Source organism: Cryptomeria japonica, chromosome 2 (assembly GCF_030272615.1).
Source record: "Cryptomeria japonica chromosome 2, Sugi_1.0, whole genome shotgun sequence".
Classification (NCBI taxonomy): Eukaryota; Viridiplantae; Streptophyta; class Pinopsida; order Cupressales; family Cupressaceae; genus Cryptomeria; species Cryptomeria japonica.
The window spans coordinates 139,411,444-139,429,540 of record NC_081406.1 but is presented as its reverse complement, the minus strand read 5'-3'; the positions used below and the strand labels follow the sequence as shown (position 1 = coordinate 139,429,540).

Sequence of the window (18,097 nt, the reverse complement as noted above, 5' to 3'; positions counted from 1 at the left end):
AAAAGAAACTAAAAACATAAGGTTTTTCTATGCTCCCTCAACCTTGAAAGTCGGTTTTGCAAGGCTCCCACAACCTGCTAAGGCTCAAAAAACAACAACATTACCTACATGCACAATATGGCCAAGAGGATTTTTATAGGCTCCCACAAACAACAAACCATTATGGGAAACAAAGATAAGACTATGAACCCAAAACCATCTGCAAAGAACACCATGAGGGTTATGACTAGCTCCCTCAACAAACAACATGAACTACAACAACTGACATGCTCCCCCACACCTACTCTCCACCTCAATAGGAAAAAGGGCCAGCTCAATAGGACAAGAAGGAAAATAAGGTGACAAGAAAGTGGGTTTTACAAGGCTTCCACAACCTACTAAGGCCCAGAAAACAATATCTTTTACCTAAAAGTGCAATTTGGCCAAGAGGGTTTTTATAGGCTCCCACAACCAACAAATCATTTTGGGAAATGGAGATAAAACCACAAACCCAAAGCCATCTGTAGAAACTTCCCCACACCCACTCTCGACCTCAATAGGAGAAAGGGCCACCACAATAGGACAAGAAAGAGAGAAATTGCAGACAAAGAGTACAACTAGAATGCAGATGCAGACATATGGGGACTGTTGAAGATTGATGACATGGTGTCATCAAGGTGGTTACAGTTAAGTATGTCAATCGTTAAGCGAGCAAAGTACAGGATTGAAGGTTCACCAGTTAGGGTATAACCGATAGGGTTAGTGAACTGGTAGATGAGCACCGATTGTGTGTTATGGTCGGTGACAGAGTCTAAACCGACACGGTGACTGAGTTGAGGTGCATGCCGACAGAGATGCCACGTGGAGTCCAGGTTTCATACAAATGGACCGTGCATTGTCTTGTGAGGTAGTTGACAATTGGTCGATATTAATGTCGATGGCGTAAATCAAGGGCCGAGAGTAGAAGGATGGGACTCGAGACAGATCAGAGGACAAAGATCTAATTCGTTGGCATCATGATCGATGCAGTGTGTCTAGGTGTTGATCAAGGTAAGTGAAGCTAACTGCGTGATTGCCTCATTTTGGTTGACAAGTGCAAACCAACAAACATGTTGTGTTTGCTAAATATAGTAAACGTGTTATGGATGCAACAGGATTGGCGGAGTTGAGAGATCTATTGCAGGTGATCAATCTCTGGGACAAGATCTGATTGGATTTGGTATGCCTCATGGTCGATGAAGAAATCCTAGACATGTGAAGTTTGAATGTCGGTTATGGTGGGAAAGTTCACATATAAATATGCAGACCAGATATTATATTTGATTGATTCTACAGGCCTGATGTTGAAGAATAGATAGTGAAAGTGCAACAGAGAGCCAACTAGTTAGAGAGTTCATCAAAGATCATAGTGACTGAGTGTTGGAGGTGTAACCAACGAGAGGGTTTAGCAGAAGCTTAACTAGTAAGGTTAGAGTGACCGGTAAGCTGCAAAGTGTGTTGCAGTCAAGTGAACTGGTGGTGGTAGAACCTACAAGAAGGTAGCAGAAGGTGTTGCAGTGCAGTGGGTGTGTCGGTGAAGATTCGACAAGGCAAGATCGGAGAAAGGCTTGACTGGTAAGCCGAGAATTGGTAGTGATTAGAGAGAACAGTAAAATGGTAGAGAAGAGGTGGAGTCTAAACCGGTAAGGCAGCAACAACAAGCAACAGAGAGCAGAGAACCAACAGAGATAGAGTAGAGGAAGAGCCAGAGAAGGTGAGCAAAGAACCAAATAGATGTGAACTAGTGAAGAGATATGTGTGAGAGTTACAAAGCTATTTTGTAACAAGGTTATTACTATTGTTTTGATATATGTTATTGTGATCACTGTGTTGGTGCTCGGTGAAGGGGTTGATGCTCCTTGGGTTGGTGCCCTAAATTAGGGGTTGGTACTCCTTAGGTTGGTGCCCTAAATTAGGGGTTGGTAAGATGTGTTGGAGAGCTTCAAGGGTAAAGACAGGAAATTCTTGAAGTCTAGTACTCAATCACAAGAGAAAATAAAAAGTATTATAAATTTATTTTGAGCATCACTCATTGCATTTCCAACAATGAGAGCTTCAGATCCTTTCAAGGTGATACATTTGCATGTTGCGAAAAATTATTACAAGTAGTTTGCAACTAAGCATTGGGAATGACTATAATGGGTAGATTTTGTGGATATGTAGGTGGTGGGTAGAATCTGGTTTGTCAAAACTAGAATTTGCTCGACATAGACATGTTGAATACTACTTTTGGGTAGTTGGTGGTGTGATTGAGCCAAAGTATTATGCATTCAGAATTGGGTTTGCAAAGTTATCTGCACTTATAACATATCTGGATGGCGTTTATGACACATATGGAACTTATGAGGAGCTCCAACTCTTCATTGAAGCCATTAAAAAGTAATGATTTATAATAATTTAATATTCATATCAAGCAAGAAGTTAGGGCACTTCTCATGCATGATGTTTTGGGTTTGTTGACAGATGGGATCCATCGGCCACAAAGGGGCTACCAGAGTATATGAAAATTGCATATATAGCCTTCTATGATGGGGTGAAGGACATGGTCAGAGAAGCCCAAATCACTCAAGGTTGAGATACGTTTGACTATGTTAAAAACGTGGTATAAATCCACTTTTTCATCTCTCCTTTTATTTTCTCTTTTAAAATTTATAGTAATGATCACATAAGTTTATCTTTTCCTAAACATTTGGAGCCCTTCTATAATATTTGGGACTTTATTGAATTTATTTAATACTAACGATCCGAGAACACTTAAATAGGTAAAGAAGGCTTAAGGTGTTTATAAGTGTAAGAATTTAGAATATTGAGGGCATTTGTCCAAAGAAAATATAAATAATGTTATGATAATTAAGAAATATGTCATATATATGAAAATAATTATTTATAACTTTTGACTTATAGAGAGAGTTGTTTATATTATTTATTAAAGGATAAGAAAAGTAGATAAAGAAGCTTGAGAAGATTTCATATCTTATGTTTCAAGATATTGAAGATGTTAACATAAAAAAATTTTAGAAAGCTTTTTAATTTTATGAAACTATGTATTGTGAAATGGTAAATATATACATTTGCAAAATATAGAGAGGGTTGTTTATAATATTCATTAGAGAATAAGAAAAAGTAGACAAAGAAGCTTGAGAAGATTTCAAATCTTAGATTTCAAGTTATTGAAGATGTTAACATAAAAGGATTTTGAAAATATTTTTAATTTTATTACATATATATATATATATATATATATATATATATATATATATATATATATATATATATATATATGTGTGTGTGTGTGTGTGTGTGTGTGTGTGTGTGTGTGTGTATATGTATATATATATATATATATATATATGTATATGTATATATATATATATATATATTTATATATATATATATATACATATACATATATATATATGTATATATGTATATATATAACTATATAGATTTTGAAAAGATTTTTAATTTTATTAAGATTATGTTTCATTAAGTTTTATATATATATATATATATATATATATATATAGAGAGAGAGAGAGAGAGAGATCTATATTATTTTATAGATATTTTAAATATTTTATTTATTTTTATTTATATTAATTTTACTAAAACTTATTTTTTTGTAGTGAATTGAATAGTAAGCTTCAAATTGTATGTTGTTATTTTTTAAATAGTAAATGTTATCTATTGACACAATATCTAGACATTTATATTAAAATTCTATTTTATAATTTAAAAATCTATTTTAAGTTAATTTGCAACATTTAAAGGTTAAAACAAATGTTTCTATTTTAGTACAAAATTATCATTTTTTTAATTAAATATATTGATGTGACTACTAATAACATGAACTTTATTGAACATTACAATTACAGTGGGAAGTTTACATTGATTCATATATGCAAGAAGCAAAGTGGCTTGTTGAAGGTTATGTACCAAGTTTGGAGGAGTATTTAGATAATGGAAAAGTTATTGGTGGCTCACGTGTGGTGACTTTACAACCTATATTAGCAGTAGATGCAATTCTTCCAGACAACATCTTACCAGAAATTGATTATCCTTCAAAGTTTGATGAACTTTTAGGCTTAACACTTAGAGTTAAAGGTGATACAAGAACCTTTGAGGTATGATATAAAATATTTAATACAATATGCATTTATTTTATTTTTCTTAAATAAGTGTAATGTTAGCTAAACTAATGTTTTGTGATTGCTATTTGAAAGCTGAAGCTAATCATGGAGAAATAGTATCTTGTATAACTTGTTATATGAGAGACCACCCTGGATCTACTAAGAAAGAGGCTATAAATTATCTCATGGCCTTATGTGATGAACTCCTCAAAGAGTTGAATTGAGAATATTTGAAACCTGATAATGTTCCACCCATTAGCAAAGATTGTGCTTATGCATTATCCCAAGGTTTACAACTTCTCTATAAAGAGAGAGATGGATTTAGTGTTTCTAGCAAAGATACAAAGAATCATATCATCAAAACCATGATTGAACCTTTTCCAATATGATTCATATTCCCTTCATATGTATGTTTTAAGAATATGTAGCCTCTATTGTATGAGGAATATTAAATAAATATATTGTATTAAGCTCAAGCTAGAAATGAAATAGAACTTCTATTTTGAATTGTTTTTTACTTACACCATCAATATAGTTATACTCTTCTAAGGAAAAATATAATTTTTTAATATTAAGTCATGGTAAATAAACCAAAGCACACAAATAAGTTTAGATCAATTTAGATTAAATAATTACTTCACTTGAAAATAGAATAATTGTGATGATATTTATGAAATTAAATTTTGAATGATAAATTATTTAGCTATGAGAATTATGATGAAGAAGGATCCTAATATGGAGTATAATTAAAATGCATTGATAAAAAGGGGAAGTTATTAGTTCTTGCCTATAGGGACTATAGCCGAGGCCTCTTTTGTTAACTAGTAATTAATCCAGTTGCAATGGGAGAATTAGAAACCAGTATTTACAAATATTTTTGTCTTGCCTAATGTCAGGTTGTTCAACTTGCATATTATTTAAGAAAAATGTTTGAAGCAAATATTGTGGTGATCTCTAATTGGCATTGCACACGGATGACAGAGGTATTCAGAGCAATTCATAGGTTCCCATAAGAGAGAACACACAATTAACGAAGGTTGGCAGATCTTGGGGTATTCCCTTCTGAGAGAAAGGATGACAAAATAGTGTTATTGGGATACTCATTCTTGGTGATCACCTTCAGTGCAAGAGATTGCAAAACAAGAATAGTTGAAACAAACAGTTGGCAACTGTGGTTTTATTATTTTTGCATGCATGCTACATGTGGGCATCGATGAGAGTTGCACCTGTAGTCTCCCGCGTACCCATAGATAAGAAGTGTAGGTTGAACTTCCTAGTAAGCTCTATAATGAGCGTGGTGGCTTTCAAATTTCAAATTTTATAAAAAATACTTTTTTATATCATCTAATTTACATCCCTATTTCCCGTCTGTTCGATGAATCACCTACTTTATTTATATAGTTCAATCCATTCATCCAAATTGGTTATGCATATCATGCATTAAGATATGGCTTCTGATGACTTGTCTGCTTCAGTTCTTTTTCTGCTCTGTTGTATTGTTTCATTTCCTCCAAATCCTTCAAGGAGAGTATGTATTAGTATTGGTCAAGTTTTATTTTGGAGAGCTAGGGTTTTAAGAAAATCTTCCTTACATGCTTCCTTTTCTAAGAGTGAAATAACTTAATTCTTTCCCGATTTCTGTAGTTCTTTCTTTGTTATATCCCTTGCTAAAGGGCACTGTCAATGGGGCCGAAACGAAGCTCTTTTCTGTGATTCAAGGCAAGGTGGCATCTATAAAGACGGTGATTTTAGGGTTTACAGTCATGCTAACGCAGAAGCATCTAAATCATTAGCTGGTGATGTGGTGAAGAAATTTAATCAGATTTCGTGGACAAGTATATACCATTCATTAAGCAATGACTTCAAACAAATTTCTTGGACAAGTATATATCATTCAGTAAGCTCTGTTGTATAGTTTAATTTCTTCTAAATCCTACATGGAGGCTCCGTGTTACAATTGATCAAGTTTTATTTTCGATAGCTAGGGTTCTGATATATCCTTCCTCAGATGCTTCCTATTCTAAGAGTGACATTATAGAATTCTTTCATGATTCCTATTAGTTCTTCCTTTGTCACAACCCTACTAGCTAAAGGTCAGTGTCAGTGGGGCTGAAGCGAAGTCCTCTTCTGTGATTTTAGGCAAGGTGATTTTGACTACAGCATAATGATATTTATTCTGAGACAAAAACACAAGCAGAGGCAATGGTTTTGAAATCAAATGGCAGAGATGGTCTTCTAACATGTCCTTTGCGTTCAAGCTAATTGTACTATCAATAAATCATCTTTCGTAAATGCCAAGGTGAAGTAGGTAGCATTGAACTTACAAGATATCAATAACAGCTTATTCAAAATGTACCCATGATGGTTGGCTATAATATTTTACATGATGGCCATTTGTCATTCTTCAAATCATGTACAGAAAATCCAATGCAATGAATTCTTGATGGTTGCTGAAAATCCAATGCAATGAATTCTTGATGGTTACTGCAAAATCTTTTTAGAAAAGCAATTCACGAACAAGCATAATGCAGTACAAGCAATCATTTGTATTATGTTTGGGATCAGTTATTGCACATTTTAAAATCCATATAAAGATTCATTTGTATTATGTTTCATATAGCAATTCATTATTTTTAAATGAAAGAACGAATTATTCTATGATCAAAACTGCAATGAATTGGAGTACTTTTAATATGTTGTGTGAGCAAGATTGTGCAGATTTTCTTTTCTATGAGGAAATGACAGGATTTCACATTTATAACTTGACTTTTGAGAGATATGACAGCCCAATAGCAGCTCTGAGTTGAAATACATTTTTAGGGAAAAATCAAACAACTATATTATGATCATGTGCAGTTTTCCAAAATCCTTGTCCATCTGGCAAAAATATTTGGGTGATACATATTTGTGTATCACCCACTACTGCCTGCCAGAGGGGAGAAGGGAGATTATTTGAATTACTACTTTTCTGCATCATTTGGCAAGCTGGCAAATTATTTTCAATGATTAGACAGTTACTCCATGTTTTTGTCAATGTTACTATTTTTCTTATATACAAGCTTCTTTGGTTTACAGAGATTCTTTGGGTTTCAAATTATATTGGCCAAATAAACAATAAAAAATCTGGATCGGTTATCACTCCTGTGTGACGATTATATTCCTATTATTTATTGTTTTAGGAACTGCCATAATTTATAGCATTGAAATCAAACTGTATGTGTATTATTTACACTAGAAACAATCTAGCTTTCTGAAGACAAAATCAAGACTGTTTTCGCAGTCTCGGGCAGGAACTTTGCTGCTTGCCGCACTTGTTTATATTGGATTATTACAATAGTTGCAAAATAATAATTAACTATAATTATTCGTTATTTATCAACTCCTGTGTTTAGATTCGATTAAAAAATAATTGATTGTATTAAAAATCTATCCCATTGGAGATCAAAATCTATTATATCTGCAATTTATTGTTCATCGCACCTCACCTCTATTCGTGCTTATATTAGTGTGAAGATTCATCGCACCTCGCCTATGTAAAGGCCCAAATGGAGAGATTCAAGATGTTTCTGAAGAGAAGTAAGGCATGGGATTCCATCTGGACTGTTGAGGGTTTGAGTCGCACTGTTTGGTAGGACAGAGTTTGCCCAACTTTATTTATTTACGTGTGTGAAAGTAGAACAACTGGGAAATAGATTGGATTATGGATTGTAGAAATTTGATAAAATTAATTTTGTTATTTTTTTCAAACTGAAAAGACATATCATGAATTTGTGAAGTTTATGGAGACTAACTATAGATATGAGGATGATTCCGCACCACAACATTATATTGCGAACTTGTCTCAAGAGAGGTCTTGTGTTTGAGTCACAACAAATAGATATGCTGTCTTGAACTAGCTATGACTGGTTCCATGTCAGATTCAAGGACAATGTCATATTATTTAAATAGGAAAAGTTTTTAAAAGGGTTCAAAACAAAGAAATAACTAGAAGAAGAATTAATGAACATTAATAAATGTAATTTATAAGAAACAAAAAGATAAATATGATTTTTTTATTTGAGAAAGTTAAAATTCAAAATGAAGAATTAGAGGAAAGATCGGATTTATTTGATGATTTCGAAGACAAGATAAAGAGGCTAGAATAATTTTTTTTTTTACAGAAGATAGAGACATTAAAACTGAAAGAAGAGAATGATCAATTAGTTGGATGCAGTGAATGTATAATTACAAACCCTTCATTTTGTGATGTCTCATGTGACACAAATGATTTGTGTTTTCTATTTGATGGTATATTCCGTAAGTGTGATTTTTGTTAAGTTATTTTGTGATAAATATTGTCAAGATGAAGATGATAAATATAATATGTCTGCTAATCGTGTTAGGTGTGATGAGAATAACAATGATATTGTGAAAATAATATTGGTTTCAAGATCATTAAAAAAATGGGTTATATTGGTTAAGGATTACGAAAGTGTGAACAAGAAATTATAAAGCCTATTGAACCAATTATGAGACCAAAAAATTAAGTTCTTGAGTATATCATAGGCAAAGAAAACGATGATATAGGTGTTCTAGAATAAAAAAATTAGTTCAATTAATGTTGTGTGTGTCGTGTTCTCATTGTAATATGAAAGAACATTAAAGTACAAGTGTTAGAATATACATCCTTGTAGTAGTTGTGGTGTGAGAACTCATTAAGAAAACATATATTGGAACAGAGGCATGAAAAATAATCGATTACAGATTGCATGCAAATGGAACATGGATGGAGCTAAGGATCAATTTGGAAAAATATAACAAATATGTTCAAAAACGTGTTCTAGTATAAATGTTCATATGTGAAAAATGATAACAATCACGAAAGCTTTGAATTTTTAAGAGATAAAAAATGTTTTGAGACAAAATAAATCATTGTTTTACATAAGACATTTATAGATAGTGAAGTTGTAAGAAGTTCTAATTAAAGTTTCGAAAAGTTGAAAACAAATTATTTGAGTGACTACCATAGTAGTTACAGGAATCCAAAAGAAAAGCATCAATATTTAGAAAAGATCTAAAGATCTATGAGATGGTTTGATGTTAGTATGTAAGGAAAGGATTTGATGCGACCTCTTGCTACTTGTAGACATTTTTCAAAAGAAATATTTATTAAAAAATATATTAGACCATCAAATAGAGTTATAATGACATTTTATTTTGTATAATCATAAGCCAAGAGTAAGTTTTCCAAACCATGTTATTTAAAATAAATTTTATTGAAGTGTATTATGACATCATGGTGGGCTAAGTAATCCACCTGAGTGAAAAAGAAAATGCTAATTACAAACTTAAGTAATTTCATGTCAATAATTGAATAAGTTATCATACATTTTGGAAATAAAATAGTAATTTCTATTAGTATAATCACTTTATATTTTATAGGATGTTATTTTTAATTTAAATTGAAATTCATTTGTTCATAACTACATATTTCAATAAGACATTATTCAAACTTATAAAACAATATAAAAAGTAGGTCTTATTGTGGCCAATATAAGTATGAGTAATCTAAAGTAAAGGAAATATGAGTAGATGTGACACTTTTTTAATTTATTTAACAATAAATAATTTGTTTATCAATTTTCAATTTTAAAATTTTAAAAATATTAAAAAATAATCTATCGATTAACTTAATTTGTAAAATAAATACTATTTTTCAATTTAATCCTATAATATAAAAGTAGACAATCTAATATATCTTTTAGATTTTTAAAATGATAAATAGTTTTAAAGTTATGAATAATTTCTATATGCACATCTCTTGGTTGTTTAGACTTAGCATATGTAAACAAGGGACGCAATGCGTCAAGTTCATGCCAATAGTATGGTTATGTTAGACTAGAAAATAGACGAACAATTGGTATGATGTAATATAATAATTTCCTTACATGCCAAGATTTAGAATAATTATTAGTAATAAAAAATTTCAAATATATTTTAGGCATTTGCATAAAAGAGTTAAAGATAAACAAATAAATATTCAAGAACGATATAAAAAAATGTTCTTATATTAAATTTGATTCTTTTATAAATTGGTCAAAAAATACAAAAATACGATAAAACCAAAGTTCATAAGTTTGACCATGATGTTTCTGCAACAAAGGTTCAATGTAATATCTTCAAATCAACTATGCACTAGATTTTAGAGATCCAAACGTGACTAAAAGAAAACCTATAAATTGAGAAGATAATCAAGCTAATGAAGTGAGAGGGATAGAAAGGAGGAGAGATAAAGGGGGAAGAATGAGCGAGAGGCTTTAGGAAATAGAGATAGGAGATATACAAGGTAAGAAGATAGAAGTAGGAGATATATAGTTTTTTATTAGGATAAAATAGGTTTTGTTGCGACCCTAAAACCCATACAACCAGAAAGCCGGAAACAAGAAATGAACTAGACTACTTGGCAGTGAACAATAAGTTTTAAAAGGACCTGAAATCTTTTCGACATACGGGCATCCAGAGCCCAAACCCAAATAAAAAAAACTAGAGAATCCACATGCAACCAAACACCAGCTAAACCTTACACATAAGACATTACAACATAGGTTGGCACAAGCAGATGGTCTAAATCAATAGACACTAGACCACAAAATACAAGGAACAAGGGTTTTAACTAGCACCTCCAGCCAATAAGAAGGGTTATCCTAGGTTCCCATAACCTGTGACAGAAGCTCCTCGCCATAAAAGACCACACAACTAACACCTAACCAAAAAAAAACATTGGCCAAACCAGGCCCTTGAAAATTGTTGGCAACCAGCTAGTCCTAGAAAAAATCTAAAAGCATAGGATTTTTCTAGGCTCCCTCAACTTTGAAAGTGGGTTTTACAAGGCTCCCACAACCTGCTAAGGCCTGGAAAACAACAAAATTACCTACATGCACAATCTGGCCAAGAGGATTTTTATAGGCTCCCACATTCAACAAACCATTCTGGGAAACAAAGATAAGACTATGAACCCAAAACCATCTGCAAAGAACACCATGAGGGTTATGAAAAACTCCCTAAACCAGTAGCATGAACTACAACAACCGAAATTCTCCCTCACACCTACTCTCCACCTCAATGGTAGAAAGGGATACCTCAATAGGAAAAGAAGGAAAACAATTCAACAAGAAAGTCAGTTTTACAAGGCTCCCACAACTTGCTAAGGCCCAGAAAACAACATCTTGTCCTAAAAGTACAATCTGACCAAGAGGGATTTTACAAGCTCCCGCAACTAGAAAATCATTCTCAAAAACAAAGATAAAACGACAAACCCAAAAACATCTACAAAGAATACCATGTGTGGGTTTTGACTGGCTCCCTCAACCAAAAACACAAACAATAGCAGTCGAGAAACTCCCCCACACCTAATCTCCACCTCAATAGGAGAAAGGTCCACCACAATAGGATAAGAAGGAGAGCAACCTGACCTCCATGACAACCGAATCTCAACCCAGAACCCATGCCACCACTCCACCTCCATAGGAGAGAAAAATACCTCATACAAAGATCCATGAGAATGGACAAGAAGAGCATAAAAAACCCTCACCAAGGAATAAACCAATAGAGAACAGAGAGTCCACATAGAAAAACCAACAAAAAAAAGCAGTAGGCCATCCAAAACAGCCAAACCACCCACAAGAGTGGAAGCCCCACAAACATGAGTAGAGAAAAACCCATAGCAAGCCAACCACAGAGACAAAAAACCCCATCCCCAAAAAGTTGGGACTTCCATCTCCAAAGACACAAAGCATCTTGCTCACACCCAAAGCCAAGAGAACCCACCAACATGGTTGCACCTTCATGTAACTAGAGGTACCCCTTCCTTCAGCACCCAAAAAAATCTTGCAATCCCCAACATCTACCAAGGAGAGTAGGGAGGAAAAGGTCATCTCCTTCCCCACCGCACTCAGCCCAGATCTTTAGAAAACCGCATCCAAGAGAAAAACCGACATACAGGGCTAAGTAGCAAGCATAGGCTAAAGGGAAAAGACCTTCTCCCAGCCCATTTGCATCACTGTCCTCATCCTCTTCACCTGGGTCTTTACCCACAAAAATCCTAGCTTTCTCATTCCCAATAATAATAATAATTTAAAACTATATTCAATCATTTATGTTATGTTAAATTAAAATATTGTATATAGTAATACATAAAGAGATTTATTTTAAATAAAAGATCTAGTTTGAAACTTTACTTCATTTAATATAAAACATATATCTCTAACCAATTTTCAATTTGAAGAAGGTGGTGTGGCAAGTGCTCATATTACTTTAGAAGGTGTTGCCACAAGAGCTCATAATTGGGTAAATAATTAATGAGTTTAGGACTATTTAAAAAAATACTTTTCATTAAATTGAAAAAAACAAACTATGTTTAATGTAAATTAAATATAGTATAATTTATAGTTATTTAATTTTTATTATAATATTGGATATATTTATATTTAAATACATATTCTATTGTATATTAGAATATATTATACACTTAGATAAGGATTAAGGACAACTAATAATCATATAGCCCGTCTCTAATTATGCACTTAATTTTCTTAATCCACATGTATGAATTGAAATTTAGATGTGCTTCACAAGTCTTATGTTATCTCAAATGATTTTTAGGTGACTAATTGATTATTCTTAAATACAATAACCAAACACACAAATTAAAATAATTACAAGACAATTCAATTCATAATGCCTAATGAAATGGTCAATAGTGGGTAAAAATTATTTTTGAATTTAAAAAATGAAGAATTTAAATATGCATTTCTAAAAGTGAAATTTTCATATGTATAGGTAGTTTAGGGTGGTGGAAAGTTTAGTTATATAAAAAATAATAAAATTATATATACACTTTTCACCATTAGAAATTAAAATTATATATATAATTTTCACTATTAGAAAGTAAATATTATCTTTTAAAGAAACTATGTACATTAATATTTTGTGCTCTGCAACTCTCCTATTGTCGCATAGATTTTGAATTTTGAATCTCCTCTCTCATGGTGTCCATGGAAGGTGGAGGTTAGATCCCCCCACCTATTCATCTTTTCCTAGATTCTACTATGGTGACAAACCTTGTCACAAATCTTGCTACTCTTTCTGGGGATAATGTTTCCCTTGGTGATAAGGTGGTTACTCATCTCGTGGGGGGCCTACAAACACTCTACATGTGAATGAGACGTCAGTAAATGGTATTGTGATGATGGTTTCATTGGGACCTTTGGTAGTTTCCCAACCCAGGAATTCAAATTCCCTTTCAACTTTAAACAGGACCATTTCCAATTACAAGGTGACTATCTCTCATGATGTGATTGTTTCCAAATATGGGGAGACATAGAAGGTGGTGCCAAATGGTAGCACACTTGACAAGGGATAGAAGAATGTGCTTGTTGGAAACACTTAAGGAGGGGAGAAACCTAATTTTTTCCCTATCTAAATACAAAATGAGGAGAGCACAACTATTATCTTATCACATGTAGTTGTGGATAGTATGGTGTCCAACATAAACAATACTCTAGTGGGATAATTTTTCTCCCTCAGACCTACTATCAATATGGTTAGGAAATTGGTTACTACAAAATGGAAGCTAAAGGGTATTGTTTCTATTAGTGCCATGCCTGATGCTTTATTTCTTCTTAAGTTTATGATGGAGGAGGATGTCCTCATCATTCTCTCTAGATTTTGGATGTATGGAAAACATCACCTTTCTCTATGTAGATGGAAACCAAGTTTTGACCTGACAATTGATTTGGATAAGTTTGCCCCTGTTTGGGTTTGTCTTTCGGGACTACCATTGGAATACTAGGATGAATCGGTGTTTAGATGGATTGGAAATATGTTTGGGCACTTTGTAGTGGAATATTAGAATACCAGGCTAAATCCAAGTTTCTATATGCTTGCTTCTGTGTTTTGGCTATGGTCAGTAAAAATCTTCCCAACTTTATAACTCTGAAATCCAATTGGGAAGTTAGACTTAGGTTTTTGTTTATGAAGATGCTACTCTCTTTTGTAAAAAAATCTCCAAAGTTGGCAATATAGTCGCTGAATGTAAGGCCCCTAATCCTAATCCTCTCAAGCTTAAAGGACCTATGGCCAATGTGGACTCCTTAGAGAAGGGGGATACTAGTCTTGTGATAGATAGTGATTACTATCTCGTCTAAGAAGGAATAGATAAGTTACTAGAAACCCATACTAAGCCTATTGGTGGGGCTATTGTAACCCCTTTCCCCTCCTTACCATACTCTACAAATGATAAGATTTCTTAGGGGTACCTCAGCCTCTACCTAATGAGGATGGGCAAGCCTTTTTGATTTCCTCTAGTGTGCCTAGTTCTGGCCCCACTTTTGGGGAGACACCTCGGGAGGAGGGGGAGATCCCAAACTGGCCTTCAACTCTTGCTAGAAAAACTAGGGAGGTCATGACCCCAAATTCCAAGGCTCTGAATAATGATGACTGTGTAGACTTGTTCAACTAGCATGACTGTCCCCTCTACACCTTTGAAGAATTTTTCTTCGTTGAGGGCCTCATCAGGAAGTTGTCTCCTCTCTGGTGGTGATGGTTGGATTACACATAGGAGAATGACTAGGAACATGAAAGATGATGTTGGGACTGAACCAAAGGTGATCTCCAACCATCGTAGAGACTATCTTAACAAAAGGAAGTGACTAGGGAAATCACAAATGGAAGGCATAGGACCCAAGAGGAATCAACCAAAGTTAAGAATTGAAGATCCTTTCATGGAACATGCAAGGCCTTAATAGCCCCCAAAATTAATGTTCCAAAAAATAGGATAGATGTTCTCTTACTTCAGGAAGTTAAAATGATTGATACCTCTTTTATTACCATTGCTGCTAAAATATGACCCAGTTTCTTGTTTCTCATTAGTAATTCTATTGGGGCCTCTGGTGGTGTATTATTATGTGGGATCCCCTATGATTTTATAGCATTTTTGTCTTTTCCTCAACCAGCTTCCTTGCTACTAAGTTATCTTCCCATAATGGTTCCTAGTTTCTTATCAATGTTTATGACACCAAACTAAAATGTGTCACTTTACCCTCTGGAATGACATCTCCCTTTTAGTCTAAAGTGACTCTGATGTTCATTGGATGGTTGTTGAGGATTTCAAATCCCCTCTTTTCTCTCATGAAAAGATTGGGGGCCTCCTAGTTTATTCTGATAACATGACGAACTTGGCTGACTTTATTAAGAATAATGGGCTAATGGATGTGGAGTTGATTTGACAGAGTTTTACTTGGTCCAATCACAAGAAAGGTGATCATCTCATCTAGGTCAAATTGGAAAGATATTTTATTTTGTGCAATTGGGATCTTGGTTCAATGTCTCCTTGTTTGCCTTACCTCAAACGGTGCCTGACCATAATCCCATACTTCTAGTATGTCCTGCTCAACATGGCAAGGTAGGTTACCATTTCTGTTATGAATTAATATGAAATTCTCATCGAGAGTTTAGCAACTACATCAAAATATGCTGGAACACCCCTATCACAGTTACACTTGTGTTTAGGGTGACTCAAAATCTGGGCCTGATTCGAAGAAATGTGAAGGGATGGAACAAAAATACTTATGGAATTTTTTTTTTAAGAAAAAGGAACATAGTAGCAAATTGTATGCAATCTAGGAGCATATTGATCAAGGAGACCTCCTTGATACTACCCATGATGAAGAGGAAACTTTAAGAAGGGCATGGAAAAAAAAAATTGAAGTAGGAGGAAATATTTTGGAAGTAGAAATTTAGAGTCCAATGGTTGAGAGAGGGAGATAGAAACTCTTTTTTCTTCCACAGGTTAGCTAGTAAGCATGGGAGAATAAATCTAGTTACTTTCTTAAAGAAGGATCAGAACTAGGAAATTAAGGATGATGATGCTTTAGGGTCTATGTATTCAAACTACTTTTGTAGGTTGTTTGAAGATGTCCTTTCGATGAAACTCTCCTTCAATGCCTCTGAAATCCCCTGAATGAGGAGGAAAATGCTATCGTCATGGCCCTAGTTACTGATGACGAGGTGAGGGTGACAATATTCTCTATGGGTGCGTACAAGGCCCCAAGCCCAAAAAAATTCCCTCCATCTTTCTTCCAAGACTTCAAGGACATCATTGGTGTTGATGTTGTGATGGCCACTAAGGATTGTTTTAGATTAGTTAAGTTGCTAAAAAGGCTAAACACCACTTTTATTGCCTTGATTCCAAAAGTTCAAGAACGTACATGCCTCAAGGGCTTTAAATCTATCATCCTTTGTAACACAGTCTACAAATTATTTTCCAAAGTCCTTGTCAATGGGATTAAGCCTTTCCTTGATAATCGTATAAGTCCAAGACAAAAAGGTTTTGTACAAGGAAGACAAATCCTGGGTGCTACCATCACTACTCATGAGGTTACTCACTCTATGGATAGAAGTTGTCAGTTAGGTATGGTCTTGAAGCTTGAAATCTTTAAGTCGTATGAAAAAAACTATAATTTCTTTTTCAAAGTCCTTAAAAACCTTGGGTTTGGTGATAGACTTAATAACCTTATTAGGGAATGCATTACCATAGTCAAATATTTTGTTCTTGTTAATGACATCCCTAGGGAATCCTTTTGGGACATACAAGGGATTTTGTCAAGGTGATCCTCTATCCCCCTAACTTTTTATTATTCTAGTTGAGGTTATTGGTAGAAACTTCAGTTCTCTAGGCCACAATGTAACTTTAATGGGGATCAAGCCAACTTCCTCAACAACCCCCCCCCCCCCAACAGTTTTACAATAGTTTGTTGATGACACCATCCTTTTTGGGATATCTTCAGTGGTTGAAGATAGGGGGTGGAAAACCTATCTTAATCATTATGCAAATGCATCTAGTTAGAGTATATCAATTATGAGAAAAGCAATATTTATTTCTTTCATACTACCAATAGACTCCAAATCAAATCAAGGGTATTCTGGGATGTCAAATTGCTTCCCTCCTGAGCATCTTTCTTAGACTACCCCTTACCATTAAAGAAGTTTCTAACTCCATTTGGGACTCCATCATTGAGAAAATGTAGAAGAAACTTTATCTCTTAGCCTCCTCTTTGAAAAGGATCCCTTTGTATTTCCTATCATTATTTAAATCTCTAACTCAATGGATGAGAAATTGGAAAGAATCCAAAGAAATTTTCTTTGGACAAGTATGAAAGAAAATAAGAGTTTGGATTTGGTTGGTTGGGACAAAGTATGCAACCTAAAAAGTAATTATGGGATAGGAATTAGGAAAAAATCTCTTTTTAATAAAGTTCTTATGGATAAAACTTCTTGGAAGTTAGCCTACTGAAATTTTAATTGGGGTCACATTATGTGTGAAAAGTATCTTGGTCAAGATAACTTCCACAAGGTTCTGGACTTGGACGATATTCCCAAGCACTCCAAAATTTGGAACAATATTCTAAGGTGCATAGACATTATCTCACATTGTCTGAGGTGCCTCATAGGAGATGGAAGAAACATCCACTTATGGGAGGACTATTGGTTGGGAGATAAACCTTTGACTTCCTTCCCTTCCCTCAAGAGACTATAGGGCTGCACTATTGCTTTCTTTGTTCATTGGGTTAGCAAGTATCTCTGTGCAAACACTTGGAAGGATATTTTGGCCTATTATTGTGACCAGCCCCACCTTCTACCTTTTTCCTAAGAGCTATAAAACATGCTTGATAAGGCCAGACTACCCCTTTTTCACTGGGAGGATAAATTCATTAGGAGATGGAACCCAAGTGGGGACTTTTTAGTTAAGACAACTTGTCACATCCTTCTCAAGGATAACAATGCCCCTAATTGGTGAAAGCAGGTTTGGAACCCCCACCTCATCCCTAAAATTAATTTCTTCTGGTGAAATTCCCTTCATAACAAAATCCTCACTTCAAAATTTTAATCTTTATTGGACCATGAATGAGGAT

General features: G+C 34.1%; 1 protein-coding gene across 1 annotated transcript; it reads left to right on the top strand.

The window, feature by feature from the left end:
- The first annotated feature begins 995 nt into the window (after nucleotides 1-995).
- Nucleotides 996-5,941, top strand: LOC131073223 (alpha pinene synthase, chloroplastic-like). Its single transcript, XM_059213303.1, has 7 exons — nucleotides 996-1,029; nucleotides 1,134-1,162; nucleotides 1,505-1,593; nucleotides 2,182-2,397; nucleotides 2,482-2,563; nucleotides 3,894-4,142; nucleotides 5,822-5,941. The coding sequence occupies exons 1-7, from the start codon at nucleotides 996-998 to the stop codon at nucleotides 5,939-5,941; spliced, it is 819 nt and encodes a 272-aa protein (XP_059069286.1).
- The last annotated feature ends 12,156 nt before the right edge of the window (nucleotides 5,942-18,097 follow it).